Source organism: Nycticebus coucang, chromosome 2 (genome assembly GCF_027406575.1).
Source record: "Nycticebus coucang isolate mNycCou1 chromosome 2, mNycCou1.pri, whole genome shotgun sequence".
In the NCBI taxonomy this organism is placed as follows: domain Eukaryota; kingdom Metazoa; phylum Chordata; class Mammalia; order Primates; family Lorisidae; genus Nycticebus; species Nycticebus coucang.
Window position 1 is genome coordinate 184,482,049 of NC_069781.1, and position 19,176 is coordinate 184,501,224.

Genomic DNA, 19,176 nt, shown 5'->3' on the forward strand with positions numbered 1-19,176 from the left:
CCCGTCTCGGCGCCGCTCAGGGAGGGGCGGGGCCTAGAGAAGGTCGGGGGATAGCCGCCAGGCTCCCGCCGAGCACCCTCCTCCACGGACACCTGTCCGGCGTTCCCCGCCTCCTACCTCCGATCCCGGGGCGAGACCTGCGGGCACAATAGCAGGCGCTGGTGAGGAATCGTGTCCCCCGTCGGCTGGATCCCCTCTACCGAGAAGCCGGCCTCGCATCTCCGGAAGGGGCTTGGCTGGGTCGGGGAGGGCGGGGCGGTGGACGACATCTCAGGGTCTCGGAAACGGCTACCTTGCGGGGGTGGGTGGTGGGCTTGGCGGCCCGTATGCCCGTTTCTTCTATCGCAGCTCCCTGGTCCTGCACCTGCCGACCCCGTCCTTGGGAGCATCGTCTGGGAGTTCTTCGAGGCAAGGGGAAAGGCCAGCGACCGCTGGCAGGTGCCCAAGCCGGACTTCGGTTCTATCCCAGCCTCTGGGTGCCTGCTCTGCCTTCTGCTTCCCCCATTGCTGAAGTCCCTTCCCCACAGTCCCCAGGGTGAGAAGACTTGGGGGGTTCCAGCTTAATGCGTGGAGGAGCTTCTGTGGTGGCCCCAAGCTGCCCTTTACTTGCCACATGTTTCATGACTTCTGCCCCCCACACCCAAAGCCAAGTCCACTTTGCTGAAGAAGGACCTGCTTGGAGGAGGAAGATTCTGCTTTCTCTTAAAATTTTCACATAGGGGTTTTATGTTGTGACCAAGTAGGTAGACAGATCTCCCTAGGTCATTTTGCCACCATGAAACACTGGATTCTTTCTCTTTTTGCTAGACCCGGCCTCGGTGCCAAATGTTGCCCACACGAGGGGCGCACTTCCCCGTGGCCTGGCACGCCACACCGACCTGGAAGAGACAGCTAACTCTGGCCTCTCCCCTCATTATCCTTCTCTCCTACAGAGGAGGGTGCAGTTAGCTGCTCTCCACTTCTTGGCTGGGTCCATGTGACTCCAGCCCTACATTTCCTCCCCTTGAACCTGACTGGGTTTTGTGCCTGCTGCTGATAATGTGTGACTTCCAAGCAAGGTTGTAAAGAGTGCCATCCCCCCTGCCTTGCTGTCATGAACCATTGGCCCCTGGAACCCAACCACTGTCCTGTGAGAAGGTTGACCACATGGAATGGTCTTGCCCTGGGTTGTAAGGTCTACCTGGAACCTGTGAATGGAACTTTGGAAATAGGGTTTTCCTAGATGTAATGAAGTTGAGATTATTCTGGATTAGGAGGGTTCTAAATCCAGTATGACTGTTGTCCTTATAGGAAGTGAGAGATTTAGGTGCAGAAGCACAGGGGCGGGAGTCATGTGAAGGTGAAGGCAGAGCTTGGAGTGCTGTGGCTTTAAGCCAAGAACTGCCAAGCACTCCTGCAGCCACCCTGGTAAAGGCAGGAAGAGTCCTTCCCTAAAGCCTTCAGAAGGACACAGCCCTGAAGAAATCTTCATTTTAGATTTCTGGCCTGCAGAACAGAGAGAGGGAGAGTAACTCAGTTCTGAGCCACCCATTCTGTGTCATTTTGTCATGGCAGCCCCAGATGTCAAGCATCTGTTCTGACAAGGTTCCAACTAGCAGCCAGCATCAACTGCAGACAGTGGACAGATCCTCAGATGAACCCAGCCCTAGTCACTGGGCTACCCCAACCTGGAATTGGCCCTGAGTGGTTCTGGGACAGGGACAGAGATAAGCTGTTCCCTTGGATTCCTGCACAAATGGAAGATTGATGAACAGAATAAATGGGTGTTATGTGTTTAAGGCAGTGAGCTGGGTGGTTTGTTACACAGTGGTGGCTCCCAGGGATGGGTGCTGCAGCACCTCTGCTCTGCATGCACTTATGTCCTGTGGACCTTGGGCTAAGACTGGGAGCAGACTCACTAGATCAGAGGGGCCATCTATACTCACCTTGGGCCAGACTGCCACCTTCCACCTGGCTATCTGGTCCCCTATTTAGCTCATCCCACAGCTGTGTAGGTAGGTCTCTTTTCCCCACATACTATCATACTCAGCATTCCCAGCTTGATAATTTTCACTAGCCCAATGGGTACAAAGTTATGTTGTTTTAATTTGCATTTGATTTTTTTTTTTTCAATTTTTTGGCCAGGGCTGGGTTTGAAACCGCTACCCTCAGCATATGGGATTGGTGCCCTACTCCTTGAGCCACAGGCGCTGCCCTGATTTTTCTTTTCTTTTTTTTTGAGACAGAGTCGCACTATGTGACCCTCCGTAGAGTGCTGTGGTATCACAGCTCACAGCAACCTCAAACTCTTTTGGGCTTAAGCGATTCTCCTGTCTCAGCCTCCCAAGTAGCTGGGACTACAGGCGCCTGCCACAATGACCAGCTATTTTTTGGCTGTAGTTGTCATTGCTGTTTGGCAGGCCCGGGTTGCGCTCGAACCCACCACCTCCAGTGTATGTGGCTGGCATCCTAGCCGCTTGAGCTACAGGTGCCAAGCCATTACATTCAATTTTTGTTATGATTTGAACACTATTTCTTATGCTAAATAGCTTTTTCTTTTTCTTTTTCGAGACGGAGCCTCAAGCTGTTGCCCTGGGTAGAGTGCTGTGGCATCAGAGCTCACAGTAATCTCCAGCTCCTGGGCTCAAGCAATTCTCCTGCTTCCACCTCCCAAGTAGCTGGGACTACAGGCGCCTACCACAACACTGGCTATTTTTTTTTTTTGGCCAGGGCTGGGTTTGAACCCGCCACCTCTGGCATATGGGACCGGCTCCCTACTCCTTGAGCCACAGGCGCCACCCAACACTGGCTATTTTTTGTTTGCAGCCATCATTGTTGTTTGGCGGGCCCAGCTGGATTCAAACCCACCAGCTCAGGTGTATGTGGCTGGCACCTTAGCTGCTTGAGCCATGGGCGCTGAGCTTTTTTTTTTTTTGAGACAGAATCTCAAGTTGTTGCCCTGGATAGAGTGCTGTGGCGTCACAGCTTACAGCAACCTCAAACTCCTGGGCCCAAGTGGTTCTTTTGCCTCAGCCTCCCAAGAAGTTGGGACTACAGGCACCTGCCACAACACCCAGCTATGTTTTGGCCTGGGCTGAATTCAAACCTGCCAGCTCCGGTGTATGTGGCTGGCTCCCTAGCCTCCTGAGCCACAGGCACCGAGCCTGAATAGCTTTTTCAATTTACTTGTAGCCTTTTGTTTTTTCTAATTTCCAGTGGCAAGATTATATTACTCATCCCTGTTTTATGGAGGAGCTGCAGGTTCAGAGAAGCTAAAGGCCAAAAACACAGCAAGAGGGGCCTGCACACAGCCTGCCTAACCTCCATGCCATGGAGACGGCAGGGCAGCAGAGGCCCAGCTCTCAAAGTACTGGTGCAACAGGTATGACCCCTGATGCAAAGCCACCAGGTGCTTCCAAGCTCAGGATTAGCTCAAGATAGAGTTCTTCATAATTCTATAAAGTGGAGCTTTAAAACCCCACCTTCACAGGAGGCTGAGGCAAGAGGATCCCTTGAGCCCAAGAGTTTGAGATTGCGATGAACTATGATGCCAAGGTACTCAACCCCAGTGACTAAGTGAGGCTCCGTCTCCAAAGAAATAAAAAAATAATAAGACCACATCTTCACCTACACATCCATGTTGAAGCCAGGGGCAGGTGTACTACCTGCTGCCCCTAAAGATACCGTGACTGGCTGAGATTCACATCCCCATCTAGAGAGCTCAGAACTCTGTGCCTCACAACAGCACAAACTTATGATTGGAGAGAAACCTCTTGGAGTCGGCAGAGTGACAGGGCATTTGGGTCAGGTGCTGTGAGTTTGGGCCTTTTCTTTCCAGAGGGCTGAAAGCCCTGCCACATGCAGGCAGGCAAATAGTTGGCACCTGTGTGTCCCTGGAACTCTGGCTGAGAGGCCACGGGCCTCACTGAGAAGTCAAGTGAGCCAGGACCACCCATCCACAGAGGTTCCAACCAGAGGACAGCTGTCCCCAGGACTCAGGCTGCCCTGCCCTAGCTTTTTAGGCCAGTGCAGTATTCACAGGCTAGTCTCAGCAGTCAGTCTCCTGGGCTTAAAAGCCAGTTCTGTCACCCACCTAGAGAGGTGTTTCAACTGCTTCCTCATGGGCCCCTTTGGGTGGGGGGTAAACCAGCTATTACCTGCAGAGGGGAATGCATCTAACACATACCACCTTTTTTTTTGAGATAGAGTCTCACTTTATAGCCCTTGGTAGAGTGCTATGCTGTCACAGCTCACAGCAACCTCAAACTCTTGGGTTCAAGTGATCCTCTTGTCTCAGCCTCCCAAGTAGCTGGGTCTACAGGCACCCGCCTCGCTTGGCAATTTTTTTAGAGATGAGGTTTCACTCTGGCTCAGGCTGATCCACCCACCTTGGCCTCCCAAAGTGCTAGGATTACAGGTGTGAGCCACCTTACCTGGCCTTGCTGTTACTGTTTTGTAAGCCATTTCCCTGAGGAAGCCAAACACCCACCACAATCAGCTCTTGGTGGAAGCTGGGGGTGGGGTCCCCCTTTCCTGTGGAGGAACAAAGGGTCCCTTCCTCCCTGGCAGAGGATACCAGTGCTTAGCCACCTCCTCCCCTCTCCAGGGGCCATACATGTCCATCATGGGGCCCTTGTGTGTTCCCATGTATAGAATGACAGTGACTCCTGAGAGACAGGTCCTCAGTGATGATCTCTAATCCCAACTCCACCCAGCCTGCTGGTGCCCTGCAGAGCTGTCCTGTCTGGCCTGCTGCAGCCCCAGGAAGGTCCTGCTCCCGTGCAGAGGCTCTGGGGAAGGAGTTGGGCACTTGGGGTGGGCTGTGGCTCCTCACTGCCTATCCTCAGTGGTCTGTGGTGGGTAGCAGGGTGGGTGCTGAGCAGCCATGTCAAGTGAGACAGCAGTAACCTCTTTATTTCAGGCTGGGTTGGTGACCATGAGTGGACATGTAACAGGCACTAACCCTCCATTCACACTGACCTAGGAGAGGACATACAGGGTGGGGTTGTTTGGGGGTCCCAGAATGTTCTCTCCCTACCTGCCATGGTGAGTAAGGGGAAGCTCAGGGCCCCACATGACTGGCCCACTGGGCACCAGAGCAGTCCCTGCCCAGTGGGTGAATAGCACAGTCTCACACCACCTGTGCCCCAGACTTCTGGGGTCGGGTAGCAGGTTCTTGTCTTAACTCAGATAAGAAGCTGGCTCAGAGGAGCTTTGATGGTCAAAGGATGGGACCACAGGAGTTGGGACCAGACAGGAGAGAAACCAGATGCTGCTGCTGCTGCGGGCTGGGTAGAAGCCCCTTTGCTCTAATGGCCCCCAGAAGCTGCCTGAGTGTCTGTGAGAGTGAGCTGGGGCCCAGGGATCTCTCAGCTCCGCTCCCCTTTATGGGGCTTCTCAGCCTTTCTTAGGAGCAGAGGTGCCACCCATACTCCTTGGGGCAGATGTGGGGTGACAAAGGGATAAGGGCTGGAGAGCACCCCCAGTTGATGTGCCCTCCAGGCTCAGTGCCAGGTATGCAGGGCAGTGTGAATTCCCAGACTGTCTTTGGTGGGTCCTGTGGTCCTGGGAGCCTGGGTTCAGCCTCTGCTACTTGCTCAGGGCCCCTTGGGGCAGCAGCTCCACGTAGCTGAGGGCACTCTGCAGCGACGTGAGGCAGTAACCTTCCTCTCCAATCAGGTACCTGTGTGGACACAGGCAGCACATGTCATCTGGAGGGGACAGAGAACACCCAGCACTCCAGAAGACAGTTGCTGCCCTCCCAGGGGGAGGATTTGGGCCCCAAGCTGCCCCCTAGGTGGTGCTGTGAGGGAGGCTGGGCTGGGGAGGTCTTTCTTGCCCATTCAGTCCTTGGGCCCAACAGCCCCCTCCCCAGGCAGATGCTTGGGGACAGTCCCTCTGCTTCTGCCTTAGGACAGTGCGCGCTGAGCTGTGGGACATGCTGGCCAGGGGTAGCCTACACACAGGTGGAGAAGGAGGCCCAAGGCTGGTGTGTGAAAGGTAGGGATGCTGGGGTGGGTGTGGGGAAGGGTCCCTTGGCAGGTGAGGCTGCCCTGTCCTGCCACTGGTGGGCTACTACCCCTCATGGATGAACTCTTCCAGGGCTGCACACTCCGACACCAGCTGGGGAAGGCCGCTCTTCAGCACGACGAAGGACAGTATGGGGAGCAGGTCGTCAGCGCCACTGCTAGGCAAGGCACAGTGCTGTATGCGTGGGCAAGGCCCACTCACTCCCCAGGCCTGGTGGCCCCTGGAGTGGTCCTGCTAGGCCAGATGCCCTCTCTGTGCCCTTCTGCCCCACTTTCTGTGCTGAAGAGCCAGGGCTGGGCCCAGGTGGCCCTTGGCCCCTCCAGCCTACGCCATCACCCCCAAAGGAGCTCAATCTCACAGACTTGAGAGCCTGGAAGGCAAGATGGTGGTCACTCATGCCCTGTAGGGTCCCCTCCAGTCCCACAGGAGCCTCTACACTGGGTTCTGGGCAGGAGCAAGCTGGAAGTGGGTGTCACTGGTGTGGTACAGTGGGTGCCCTGGACCCACTGCAGGACTAAGGAGCAAGTGAGGCTCCACGGGGCACTCATAACCCCACAGGGCAGCAGCCTCTAGGAACTGTGAGGGTCAGAGAGCCAAGGGGCCTATAAGATGGGGGACAGATCCTTCTATCGGGTCCAGCCATCTGCTGCACCAGAAGGGACACAGATGACCCCAGTGGCTGCACTGATGGATGAGCATGGGACTGGTACCCCCTCTGCCTACAGTGACCTATGACCTGTGCAGGAGCCTGGCCCTCTCTCACCAGATCCTGTTGCTGAGGGCCCAGTGGCCTTGCCCTGGGTAGACAGGGAGCAAGTTCTCTGCTCTTGGTTGTCTTCCCTGCCTGACCTCCTAGCCTATCACAGGAGCCACAGCCCCACCAGGCTGCCAGAACACGTGTGCGCAGAGCTGAGCCTGGTTCCTAGGGTAGGGTTGCAGGAGGCAAAGCGTATATGGGAGCTGAGGGGACACTGGCTCCAGGTGGACACCAGGGCCAGGGGAGATCAAGGTAGGTTGGGCATCACCAAACCCAAGGCTGCAGAACTCAGGTGGGGAAGATCTGCTTGCCCCTTAGGGGAAGGGATAGCAGAGACATGCTAGGACATCCCTTTGGCTGGGAGGCTGTGTGGGAGCAGCCCTTTGTTAGGAGCCCACAGCCTACTTGTCCCCACATGTGAAACTGAGGGTCTGAGCACATGTTTCTGGGAAGAGCAACCTCAAATTCTAGCAGATTAGCTGTGGGGTTCCTGACCCCCAGAAGCCCTGACTCAGCTCCAAGGGCACAGTGTGAACAGCCCTGCCCCAGCCTTTGCTGAGCCCTGGTTCTTGTTCTCCCAGCTCAGGAGAAATGGGCTTGTTCTCCCAGCTCAGGAGATACCACATGCCTCCTCTCCTGGTGCCCTCCTAGGGCATCCCCCAGCCCTCCTGGGACTCACATGGCGGCTGCAGCCACAAGCTGGGGTCCGGCCTCCAGGGTGGCCTCCTGGGCGTGGCAGTAGTCTTCTGCACAGACACAGATGACCCGCAGGGCCCGCACTGCAGAGGGGTGAGGCAGAGGACCAGGTGGGGATGGGAAGGCTGCCCACACTCCCTGGCATTGCCCCCAGGCCTCCTGATGTATATAGGCTGGGCAGAGCGGTGTGAGCCCTGTGGGCACTGCTCCCACTGCTCACGCCCCCATCCCACATCTCACAAGAGATGGGTCTAGAGTGCAGATGTACAGCCGTAGGCTCTTACCGATGCACTCCAGCTTCCTTTGAGGGCAACTCTCTAGCACCAGGAGACCCAGCTCCTGGGTAGCGGCGCAGTATGGGTAGGAGGTGGCCCCTTTAGCCTCAGTGTCCTGTGGGAGCAGCTTTGTGGGGATGCCAACAGCTGTGGGGGGCGCATTCCTGTAGAGCTCCATGATCCTGCCCAGGGCGGCCTCCCGTGTGCGGTGTATACTCCTATGCAGAGAGAGACCAGGCTCAGCTGCCCAGGGACTCTGCCCCAGGGAAAGGCAGGACTGTGGCTGGAGGCCTTGGGGCTCAGTCCTAAAGAAAACTGGCCACACACCCCTAGCAAATGTCCCAACTGTTCCTGAGACCCTAGTTGTGGGAGGTGGACATGGCCCTATCTACAAACTAGAGACCCCCAAAGATGGTCTCAGAGCAAAGCCCCAGCCAAAAGTACCAAAAAACCCCCTCAGTGATTAAGAAGAGAGCAGACAGTGCCTGAGTTGTCAGGCCAGGCCCTGCGGGATAGGAGCTGGACTCATAGCAGCTACAGAGTGGGGCCACACCTGTACACGGCCAACAACAGAGGCCACAGCGGGGAGAAGAAGGGCTCCTCGATGCATGCCAAGCAGCGGTCCTTGGAGGCAGCTGTATTCAGGCTCTCAAAGGCCAGAAGTGTGAGGGAGAGCAGCCTGTCTGCCAGAAACAGAGTGGGGACATCACAATGGAACATCCCTGGCTAGCATCTGTAGGCCACAGTGTCCTCCCTCTCTGAGCTGGCCTCCCCAGTCCTGCAGAGTGTGGGCAGGACAGTGAGAAAGCAGACCCTGGCTGCTGAGCCTCCCTCACTGGCCCTTAGAAAACCTTAGAATCCTTCATTCCTAGAAAGGACTTGCACAGGAGAGGATCCACAGGTACTATCTCCAAATTAAAAGTATGAGAGTTCAGTCTCTTGACACCAGCAGGCTGCACATACTCAACAGTCCTTGGGTTGAGATATATCAGACCCAAAGGGACAGCCAAGACCACCTGTTGACCAGAGGGTCTGACAGGCAGACCCTTCCCCAAACAGAAGACTCAACTGGGCAGGACAAAGAGTGAGGGGTAAACAGGCCATATCTCCCTCCTCCCTGGGCAGCCCAGGGAGGAAACAGTGCAGACTAAGGGAGACCCTGGACTCACATATCTCCTGCACCTGTTCTCTGAGGACCTGGGGCAGGGCCAGTGCCTGCTCTGCTGGGCAGAATGCTTGGCCCCAGGGGAGGGTGAACAGAGCTGCAAGTCAGGGCTGACATGGCTGCCTCCAGGGAAGGCCTCGGTCCCAGGCCCATCCTAGGGCTCTGGTGAGCTGCTAACAGAGAAACTTCCCCACTGCCTATCCTATGGGAGGGCTCACCGATGGCATTGTGTATGTCCTTCACGGCACTCTTCAGCTGCTTCAGCAGGGGATCCTGCTGTAGCCCTGGGGTCTGTGGCTCAGGCTGCCCCCCAAGGCCCTGGCCCCACCTCTCAGACGTAGCCAAAAACTGTTCCAGGTCCTCAAAGGAACTGTCTTTGTCTGGCAGGTGGGAAGAGGCATCCATCAGGGGTGAAGGTGGTCCCCTCGAGCTGCCTTCTGTTCCTCTGTCCAGGGGGTCAGGGTGTAGAGGAGGTGTCGTGGGGGCCGCAGGGCAGCTGTCCTGAGGCCGAAGAGTTGTGCTGGCCTCTGGGGGGGATAGCACACAGTACAGGCTCTGTGAGGACCGGAGCTTGCGGCTTCCAGGAGCCAGCAGCTGGTCTGTGTCGGGGGGCAGGGAACAGCAGCCTGGGGCAGACGCAGCGCTGGTAGAGGTGCTGCTCACGACAGGGTACAGTGTGCTGTACACGGCACACTGGAGCTTCTTCAGGAGCTGTGAGATTGGGTGATCTGGAAGTCTGTAAGGAGAGAAGTGGACTGTTCAGGAAACACCGCACCCCCAGAAGAGGCAGCGCCACACCATTCTGGTGCCTTAGCAGAGACCATACAGCCACCCATCATAATGAGAAGGAGCAGCAGAATGCCAGCTGGCCCCAGCCTGTCACTGACCTCACCCATCTGAGCTTTGGGCCCTCACCTGTGACATCCACCTGTCTACCAAGTTGTCATACCATCAAAGGTTTCAGGGAAGTGATTCCTGGATTATTTCCTGTCAGTGAACTTCACAAATAAAGTCTGACTCACCCCATCTGGAGAGATGGAGGGAAGCCAAGGGAACCATTAGCAAAGGGGAGCTGAGATCCCCACAGGGACTCTGTCAGGGACCTTGGGCCGCCTGGTCAGGCAGCAGCAACCTCTCCAGATTTTCTGATTATGCTCCTTGCTTTCTAACCCCTCTTCCACAGCATCCAGCAACAGACAGGGGCAGGAGCCCAAGGCCTGCCCAGGGGGGCGGTAGGGCCAAATCAGAAAGGCACCTGAAGCTAAAGGGTACCTGAGGAGGTGTGAGACCAGGCTAGTCACCAGTGACAGGTCCCCTGGACTTCTCTTGAGCTTGGCCTTCCAGTGCTTTGGCCAGTCCTGCAGGACAGGTCACCTTGGATGAAAGCATCCTGGGTCTCCCACGATGGGAAGCCCCTAATCCCGTGCGAGGTTGGCCCCAGGGTGAAGTGTCTTTGGGGTGCAGGGAATGCAACACAAGCAGACCAGCTGGACCCTGGCTCTGCCCCCTACCGAGACCCTTCCCCCAATGAAGCCCTTCACACCCTGGCTTTGCCCCGCCCCCGCCCCGGCTCCGCCCGTGGGAACCCGGAACTCACGTGGTCTTGTTCGTACTCCAGGATGGCGGCATAGAGGGCTCGCTGCTCCCGCTCCTCCGGGGTCAGAGCGACCTGACTGCAGAACCTCCTGGGGAGCAAGGACGAGGCTGGACCCCAGAGCTGGACCTGCGGGCGCTGGAGACCCTTACGAGCCCTCCCCCGCTGCCCGGGAGGCGGCAGGAGGCGCACCTGTTCGCGGCCTCTTGGAGCCGCAGCCGACGCTCCTCCATCTTCCGCTGGAGCTGGGGCGGCAGAGTCAAGGGGCCGCAGTGTCAGACCTGGGCGGGCCTCCGCCCCTTCCCCGTCCCTCATCCGCTCCACTGCCCCGAGCACCCGGGACATCCCGGGGCCGTGCAACACTAGGGTGCAGGGGGCGGCTGAGGCTGCCGCTGCCCTCCAGAGGTACAGTCCGGCGGGCGAGCAGAGCTGGGAGGACGGGCAGCTACTCGGCGGCGGCGGCTTCTGGGGAGGCTTAGGCCGGTGCTGGGGAAGGCAGCCGGGGGCAGCCGGCCCAGAGGCCGGGACAGCAAGAGCCAGAGGAGGGCCTGGTAGCTGCGGCGGGGGAGGGGACCAGTCCCCGAGGACAGGCCCCACTAAGGCATGAAGATTTATCAAGCCACATCCGACCCTGACCTCTGCTCCCCTCACACTGCCCACTCTGCCCTCAGCTCAGGGCCCACCAGGACGGCCTGAAAGGATGCTGTCTCCTCCCGGGCTTTGGCGATCACCAGGTTCTCCATCACCTGCCTCTGCAGAGATAGGGTCTAGGGGAGGAAGGAGTGAGTGAGGCATACTCCACAACCGCCACCCTTTCCTTACACCAAGCCCGTCCCTGGGTCTCACTCACTAGGGATGTCTTCTGCATGGCCTGGCTTGGGTCCAGACGGGCCATCCGGGCTTCATATGCAGCCTTCAGCTTCTGGTTCTGCAGGGAGGCCTCCTCCAGTGGTGTCAATTCTCTGGAAATGGGTACAAGCTGCCATCCAGGCTCCAGGAAGCCCAAGATTGCTCTGCTGGCTAAGGAGCCTCCCTCTCATTCTCTCTGACCCACTCTGCTGATGATGGGGGGCCAGCAGGGCATGGAGGAGTGGCCTGGCCCCTTCCAACCTACCCTGCTGAAACACAGGCCTTCCTGTCGCCTGGACTTTTGACTTTTCAAGAGGTGCTGGATCACTGGACTTTTTTTTTTTTGGAGATAGTCTCACTCTGTTGCGTTGGGTAGAGTGCCATGGCTTCCCAGCTCACAGCAATCTCAGACTCCTGAGTTCAAGTGATCCTCCTGTCTCAGCCTCCCAAGTAGCTGGGACTATAGGCGTTCTCCAGAACACCTGGGTCATTTTTCTATTTTAAGTAAAGATGGGAGTCTCTCTCTTGCTCAGGCTGGTCTCTAACTCCTGAGCTCAAGAGAGCCACCCATGTTGGCCTCCCAGAGTTCTGGGATTATATGAGTGCGCTCCCAAGCCTGGCCTGGACCACGGGACTTTCATGCAGATCAGTTATGTATGTTTGGCAATGACGTGAAACTTTTTAAAGGTATTGTATGAGCCAGCTAGATTAGTTTGCAACCCAGGAATTGAGGAAATGTATGTTTACTTTAAGACAGTTACCAATGGTCACTCCACCTTGAAAGCTTTTGTTTTACGTATCTTCTTGGTGATGGGGTATAGGTTGTGGAGAAGCAAGACTGAGGAGGAAAAATCTGTCTTGGGAACGAAGTCCTGTGCCTGGCCCTTCCCTGAAGCTGCACATGTAAAGATGAGGTGAGTGGGAAGGAGGAAGAATCCCAGGAGGCCCAGCCACAGCAGGGCGAGGAGTGGGTCCTTCCTGTCTATACCACGTGGGAGTCACTGGGCATCTTGCATCTGTGTCTTGGTGTCTTTGTCAGTTCTAAAAAATTATCTGCCATTATCTTTTTAAACAAGGTCTCCTACTTTCTCTTCTCTTCTCTTTCTAGAACTCCAATTAACTTATGTTAGACCTTCCATCATATTTTCTTTTTTAAATGCCTCTTCCCTCCCCACCCCACCTCTCATATATTTTCTATCTGTATTTCTTTCTGTAACATGTTATGGATATCTTTGACCTTTTTTAAATCACTAATTCTCTTTTTAGTGACGTCTACTCTGCTGTTATAAATAAATTTATCTACTTGTTTTTGTGTGTTTGTGAGGATTTCTACTGGAGGATATTATTCTTGTTCCCAACTAGTATTTAAAATTAATTTTAGGGGCGGTGCCTGTAGCTCAGTGGGTAGGGTGCCAGCCACATACACCTAGGCTGGCAGGTTGGAACTTGGCCTGGGCCAGCTAGGCAACAATGACAGCTGCAACAAAAAAATAGCTAGGCATTGGGGCGGCGCCTGTGGCTCAGTCGTTAAGGCGCCGGCCCCATATACTGAGGGTGGCGGGTTCAAACCCGGCCCTGGCTGAACTGCAACCAAAAAATAGCTGGGCGTTGTGGCAGGCGCCTGTAGTCCCAGCTACTTGGGAGGCTGAGGCAAGAGAATTGCTTAAGCCCAGGAGTTGGAGGTTGCTGTGAGCTGTGTGATGCCATGGCACTCTACCGAGGGCCATAAAGTGAGACTCTGTCTCTACAAAAAAAAAAAAGAAAAATAGCCAGGCACTGTGGCAGGTGCTTGTAGTCCCAGTTACTTGGGAGGTTGAGGACAAGAGAATCGCTAAAGCCCAAGAGTTTGAGGTTTCTGTGAGCTGTGATGCTATGGCACTGTACTGAGGGTGACAAAGTGAGACTCTTGTCTCAAATAAAAAAATAAAATAAATAAATAAAGTAATTTTAGGGGTAGGCATGGTGACTCATGCCTGTAATACCAGCCCTCTGGGAGGCCGAGGCAGATGGTTTGATGGATTGCCTAAGCTCACAGGTTTGAGACCAACTTGAGCCAGAGTGAGACTTCATCTCTAAAAAATAGCCTAGTGCTGTGGTGGGCGCCTGTAGTCCCAGCTACTCGGGAGGCTGAGGCAAGAGAATCGCTTCAGCCCAAGAGTTTGAGGGTACTGTGAGCTATGATGTCATGGCACTCTACTGAGTGACAAAGAGAGACTCTTTCAAAAAAAAGAAAATAATTCTAGTATTGTATTTTTTTGTTTCATTTTTACTTATTTCTTTATTGGCCACATCAGATTTTATAGTTTCTTTTTCTTTCTTTCTTTCTTTTTTTTTTTGTAGATACAGAGTCTCACTTTATCACCCTGGGTAGAGTGTCATGGCGTCACACAGCTCACAGCAACCTCCATCTCCTGGGCTTAGGCAATTCTTTTGCCTCAGCCTCCCAAGTAGCTGGGACTACAGGCACCCACCACAACACCTGGCTATTTTTTTGTTGCAGTTTGGCTGGGGCCTGTTTTGAATCTGCCATCCTCGGTACATGGGGCCGGCGCCCCACCCACTGAGCCACAGGCGCCGCCACAGATTTTATAGTTTCTTAATTCCCTTTAGGTATTTTCAAACTTCTCCTGTCTCTATTAATATGGAGGGCACATAGTTATACCTTGGTATGCATTGGGGGTTGATTCCAAGATCTGCTCCACCATGCCAAAACCCATAGATGCCCAAGTCCCTTATATCAAATGGCATAGTATTTGCATAGGACCTACATATATCCCACATATCCTTTAAATCATATATTTAAGTTATTCATAAGAACTAACACAATGTAAATGCTATGTAAATAATGGTTATATTGGGCGGCGCCTGTGGCTTAGTTGGTAAGGCGCTGGCCCCATATACCGAGGGTGATGGGTTCAAACCTGGCCCCGGCCAAACTGCAACCAAAAAATAGCCAGGCGTTGTGGCAGGCGCCTGTAGTCCCAGCTACTCGGGAGGCTGAGGCAAGAGAATCGCTTAAGTCCAGGAGTTGGAGGTTACTGTGAACTGTGTGAGGCCATGGCACTCTACCGAGGGCCAGAAAGTGAGACTCTGTCTCTACAAAAAAAATGGTTATATTGTATTGTTCATTTTGAAATATTTTGTATTAGTTTTGTTTTCCAATTATTTTTGACCTGTAGTTGGTTGAATCTGTCATTGTGTAGCGAATGAACATGAGGCAACTATATGTATTTAAGTGTGGTAACTCTTTGAAGACCTTGGAGGCCTCTTTCTCCTGTCATCCCCTCATCGTTTCTTGTCTCCTTTCATGTTTGATTATCTTTGACTGTGTGCCACTTATTTTATGAAGGGTGAAGGTGCTTTCCTCCAAAGAGAATTTGGATTTGCTTCTGCCATGCAAAAATGTATTCCATTCCAGGACCCATTTTAACTAAATTCACAATAATCAGCTCACCTTCCTGGACCTCTAAACCTATTCCCAGGCTTTGCCCACCTCCCATCTTGCCCCATCTTACTTCTTAGAGCATTGTGACTCTACCACCTGAAGCTTCTGGAAGATCTCAGGTGGCAGAAAAGGAGAGAGCTTCCCTCCTTCATCTGAATATACCCGGCGGTGTCGGCTGGTAGGTGAGGGGACTGGAGCAGCCATGGGCATGGCTGGCTTCAGGCATGTTTTTCCTGCAAGCCATACAAAGCCAGGGGTCAGCAGGGTGGGCCAACATTACACAAAGGAGATACAGACTTGGGGGTACCCTAGGAGAGCTGCCTCCTGTGAGACCCACCAAGTTTGGCGGCTGTCGACTGGGCCCTCTCCAGACACTGCTCCGCCAGCTTCAGCATCTTTGAGGTGTCAGGGGGCACAGTTTCCCCAGCTTCTGGGAAAGGGACAAGAAGGTTGGTCATTGTCAGCTCTATTTATCAGGTATTTGGTGAGATAAAAATGAGAAAGAGGAAAAGCTGTGTAACCCTACCTCTTACCACCAGGTGAGCCCCCCATCCTCATTCATCTCTGGTCACTCGCCCAGGGTTTACTGTGTGGCCCTGCACAGCCACTGTGCCTGGTACCCAGACTGGCCCTGTGTCCCCCTCTGGGGGCCTGACTTAAACAAAGCCTTTACTCTTCACTGAAGCTTCTTGCAGGCCATGCAGCCTCCATAGACACGTCAAAGAGACACTGATGAGCTGAGGGCTCCCTTCCTCACTTCCTCCTGTGGTGGACCCACAGACCTCCCTTCCTAAAGGCTCCATGTCAAGCCCCTGCAGCCTCTGCCCATACTGGCTGCTCACTGGAGGGTTCTGTTCTCCCCACCCTCCTCTGGGATTTCTCCTGTCAGTAGACATCTTTAGGAGCTGCCACCTTATAACTTGCTGGGCTCCACCAGCTGCAGTTCCTGGCCCATTTCCCTGGCCATTTTACGTGAACCCCTCACAGACACATTTTCTCCTCATGCCATACCCTATTTTGGCCCACGAACCCCCCAAACTGCCCTTGCAAAATATGATGAACCACGTGGGTTTCTTTGTCCTTTGGGATATCCTCCTCCTCTGGGGTTCCTCTGCCTCCTCTAACCCCTCATCTTGGCCTATCAGAGCTCAGATGAGCTCACTCCCTCCCTATGGTGCTAAGGGAGCCATTAGCTCTCTCCCTGGCCTTTGTGCTCCTATGTCCAACCAGGTGCTTGTCCCCTCAAACTTAATGTGTTCACTGTGGAACTTTTCTTTTTTTTGAAACAGAGTCTCACTCTGTTGCCCTGGGTAGAGTGCCATGGCATCACAGCTCACAGCAACCTCAAACTCTTGGGCTCAAACCATCCTCTTGCCTCAGCCTCCCAAGCAGTTGGGACTACAGGCACCCACCATAGTTCCTAGCTATTTTTAGAGACTGGTTTCTTGCTGTGACTCAGGCTGGTCTTGAACCTGTTAGCTCAGGCAATCCACCCACCTCGGCCTCCCAAGTGCAGAGATTGCAGGCATGAGCCACCATTCCTGGCTAGCTTACTTTTTTTTTTTTGAGACAGTATCATTTTGACACCCTTGGTAGAATGCCATAGTGTCACAACTCAACAGCAACCTCAAGCTCTTGTGCTCAAGCAATTCACTTGTCTCAGTCTCCCAAGCAGCTGGGACTATAGGCGCCCAACAAAATGCCCAGCTGTTTTTAAAGATGAGGTCTCAGTGTGGCTCAAACTTATCTGGAACTCCATGAGCTCAGGCAATCCACCTATTTCAACCTTACAGAGTGCTGGGATTACAGGCGTGAGCCACCACGCCCTGCCCAGTGTGCCCAGCTTTAATTGTGGAACTTTCTTTTTTTTTTTTTTGTAGAGACAGTCTCACTTTATGGCCCTCGGTAGAGTGCCATGGCATCACACAGCTCACAGCAACCTCCAACTCCTGGGCTCAAGCTATTCTCTTGCCTCAGCCTCCCGAGTCGCTGGGACTACAGGCGCCCGCCACAACGCCCAGCTATTGTGGAACTTTCTATTCCTCCCCTTACAAGTATCCATCTGCCATCCACTACCCCTATCGAGTTTGGTCAGTTACAAGTGCTAGGTACATCTCCAAGCCCTTCACTCCTCCCACCTCTGGGCAGTCCACTCTTCTCACTCCTCACCCAAAGAGGCTATACTCCCACACTGGTCTCTCCCACAAAGTTCAAAGTGTCTTCAGGCTTCTCTTTATACCAGATTGATCCCAGTTCTACCAAGGATGGACATAGCCCTACCCCACCCACCCCTTCTCAGGTGCTTTGCACCTCCTGCTGGGGTGTGGCCCCACCTCTGTGCAGCTGAGGTCAGTGTCTTGCCCCACCCCAATCTCCATCCCCTTACGCACCACAGTGGCCACTTCCTGTCACCATGTAATATGGTGCATGGTCCAGTTACCAGTGCATGGTCACTGAGTGCTCACTAGTCACTCTGTTTGTGACCAGGATGGCAGACACAGGAAATCCCCAGGCCTGGGAATCCATCAACAGCTGCCCACAATTTGCCCAGCATGCAAAAAGCAGTGACGCTGAGCTGTACCTTTAGTCATCTCCACTTCTTCCAGCAACACCTGGGAAATGTAGTGGATGCTCCTCAGGTATTCCATGTATGCCTCCTGTGTCCAGGAAAGAAGCAGCAGGGTCAGGCCAGGGCAGGGGAAGAACTCATCGCATTTGCCAGAGCTCTTGTGTGGAAGTACAGGAACAATGCTGCTTATCTTTGAGATACAGCCAGGGGACATCAGCCTGCACTGTGATCAGCTGGTAATCCTTCAGAATCTAATGAGTGGTGTTCTGCCCAGGGCACAACAGTTATCCCTATTCAGACTTGAAGGAAAAGATGTCAGCACCTGAAAGTGATGTCAGAACACTTCTTCCTGCAACTTCTGCATTAGGCAGTGAGGTCCAGGGACCACCAGCTGAGCATCAATCTCTCCTCTCACTGCCTTTGTCTCCTCTGCAGGAAGGAGCTGACATTCATTCTCTTTCAGTGGGTCTGGAATGAAACACGTTTCCTTCCTGTGCAACTCAAGGGCTATTCAGTGGCTTAAGATCTCCTGAGAGGTTAAAAATAAAGAGTGCTGTTGCAAATCTTAGAATCACCCCCTAGCTTAGGTTCTGGGAAATCTCTTTCCTAGAATCAAAGAGTAAGTATTCCAGGTGCACAGAAGAGGCTAGAACACATGACATGGTTCCAGTTTCAAGGGGACTGACTATTCTCTAGGGCTCTCTGACAGAGCAGGGCATCAGGAACACAGCAGAGTGTATCTGTTTTATCTTAGCTGTAAAATTACCCATCTTTAATTAAGGCTATACCTCAGAGAAAGGACAAATCAGATTTCAGGCAGGAATTCTCACTTGTGGGCTTTGGAAAAACAAGTGAGGGAAAGCAGCAGACTCAGGAGCGAGGGTACCTTTCCTAGGCACAGGCAGACTCTTGCCCTGTTAGGAAGCCCAGTGTGGCTCAGCCAGCTCTTCCATCTGGTCCTCACCCTTGGAGTTAGCACCTATTCTCAGCAGCAAACCACACCCTCCCCTGCCTGCACTCCACACACTCACTCTGAAGGCGACTGCAAATGGCCAGCCACATCACGAATGGCCCAGCAGTCTCCGGATTTCGTCCCGTATGGCATAAATCTACGGAGTCTGCCCAGAAAAATATGCATACACGTAGAATTACCTGTCACCCATTTGTGGGAGGGTTGCTTCACAGACCCTCCTGAACGCCCTTTGCAAATAAAATCTCGGTTCTAATTCACCGTCTCATTAAACAAGAGGGAAACTGAGACCAAGAAAGCACTGTGAGCTGTCCGAGGTCACACCACAGACTCCAGAGCCCAGGGTCCCAACTGCGCCCCTGCCCTCGTCCCCGCCCCAGGAACGCCCGGGAAGGAGTTCTGGGTCGGCGCCCAGCCCGGTTCGGGCCCCCTGGGCCTGCCCCGTAGGATGGGTCCCTCCTGGAGCCGCTGCGGCGACCACGCCCCGCCCCCGCCTCGCCTCACCCGAGGCCGGTTGCCGGTGTCCAGCTCAATGGCCCCGTTGGCCAACTTCATGGCGCTCTGCAGCGGCTTCACCGCGCCGTCCCCGGCCGCAGTGGCCATGGCGCCGGGCAGGGGAGGTGGCGACGGGAGGGGGCGGGGGCCGGGGCGCGGCGGGCTCCCGGGAGCCCGGAACGCAGCCTGCCCGAGTGCCGGAGTCGCCGAGCAGCGGACCGCCGGAAGGGGCGCGGACTCGCTTCCGCCGTCCGAGAACCGCCGCGCGAATGTGGGCCCCAGCGGGGGGAAGGGGCGGGGGTAGGGGAGCCCCCGGCGGGTCCTGTCAGTGACTGGGTTGGGCCCTGTCTCC

General features: G+C 54.6%; 1 protein-coding gene across 13 annotated transcripts; it reads right to left on the bottom strand.

The window, feature by feature from the left end:
• Positions 1-4,877: 4,877 nt before the first annotated feature.
• On the bottom strand, positions 4,878-18,964 carry VPS9D1 (VPS9 domain containing 1). Of its 13 annotated transcripts, none has more exons than XM_053556044.1 (17): positions 18,834-18,859; positions 18,391-18,477; positions 17,682-17,827; positions 17,372-17,447; positions 15,128-15,220; positions 14,861-15,023; positions 11,347-11,458; positions 11,201-11,263; positions 10,689-10,741; positions 10,500-10,587; positions 10,175-10,260; positions 9,121-9,638; positions 8,291-8,420; positions 7,747-7,955; positions 7,446-7,545; positions 6,059-6,163; positions 4,878-5,662 (listed from the first exon to the last, which is right to left on the bottom strand). In XM_053556044.1, the coding sequence occupies exons 4-17, from the start codon at positions 17,436-17,438 to the stop codon at positions 5,569-5,571; spliced, it is 1,881 nt and encodes a 626-aa protein (XP_053412019.1). In that variant the 5' UTR covers positions 17,439-17,447; positions 17,682-17,827; positions 18,391-18,477; positions 18,834-18,859; the 3' UTR covers positions 4,878-5,568. The 13 variants fall into 13 exon arrangements, with proteins under 13 accessions (XP_053412019.1, XP_053412010.1, XP_053412027.1 ...); XM_053556035.1 differs by having other exon boundaries at positions 17,682-17,888; XM_053556052.1 differs by lacking the exon at positions 18,391-18,477 and having other exon boundaries at positions 18,834-18,956.
• Between the last annotated feature and the right edge of the window lie 212 nt (positions 18,965-19,176).

Excerpts from the sequence above, each read along its gene's own strand:
- VPS9D1 (XM_053555959.1), bottom strand. The coding sequence starts at position 18,932 with ATGGCCACTGCGGCCGGGGACGGCGCGGTGAAGCCGCTGCAGAGCGCC. Across the intron at positions 17,448-18,833 it reads ACACCGGCAACCGGCCTCGG|GAGGCATACATGGAATACCT; the intron begins GTGAGGCGAGGC and ends TCCTGGACACAG. Across the intron at positions 11,264-11,346 it reads CCATGCAGAAGACATCCCTA|ACCCTATCTCTGCAGAGGCA; the intron begins GTGAGTGAGACC and ends TTCCTCCCCTAG.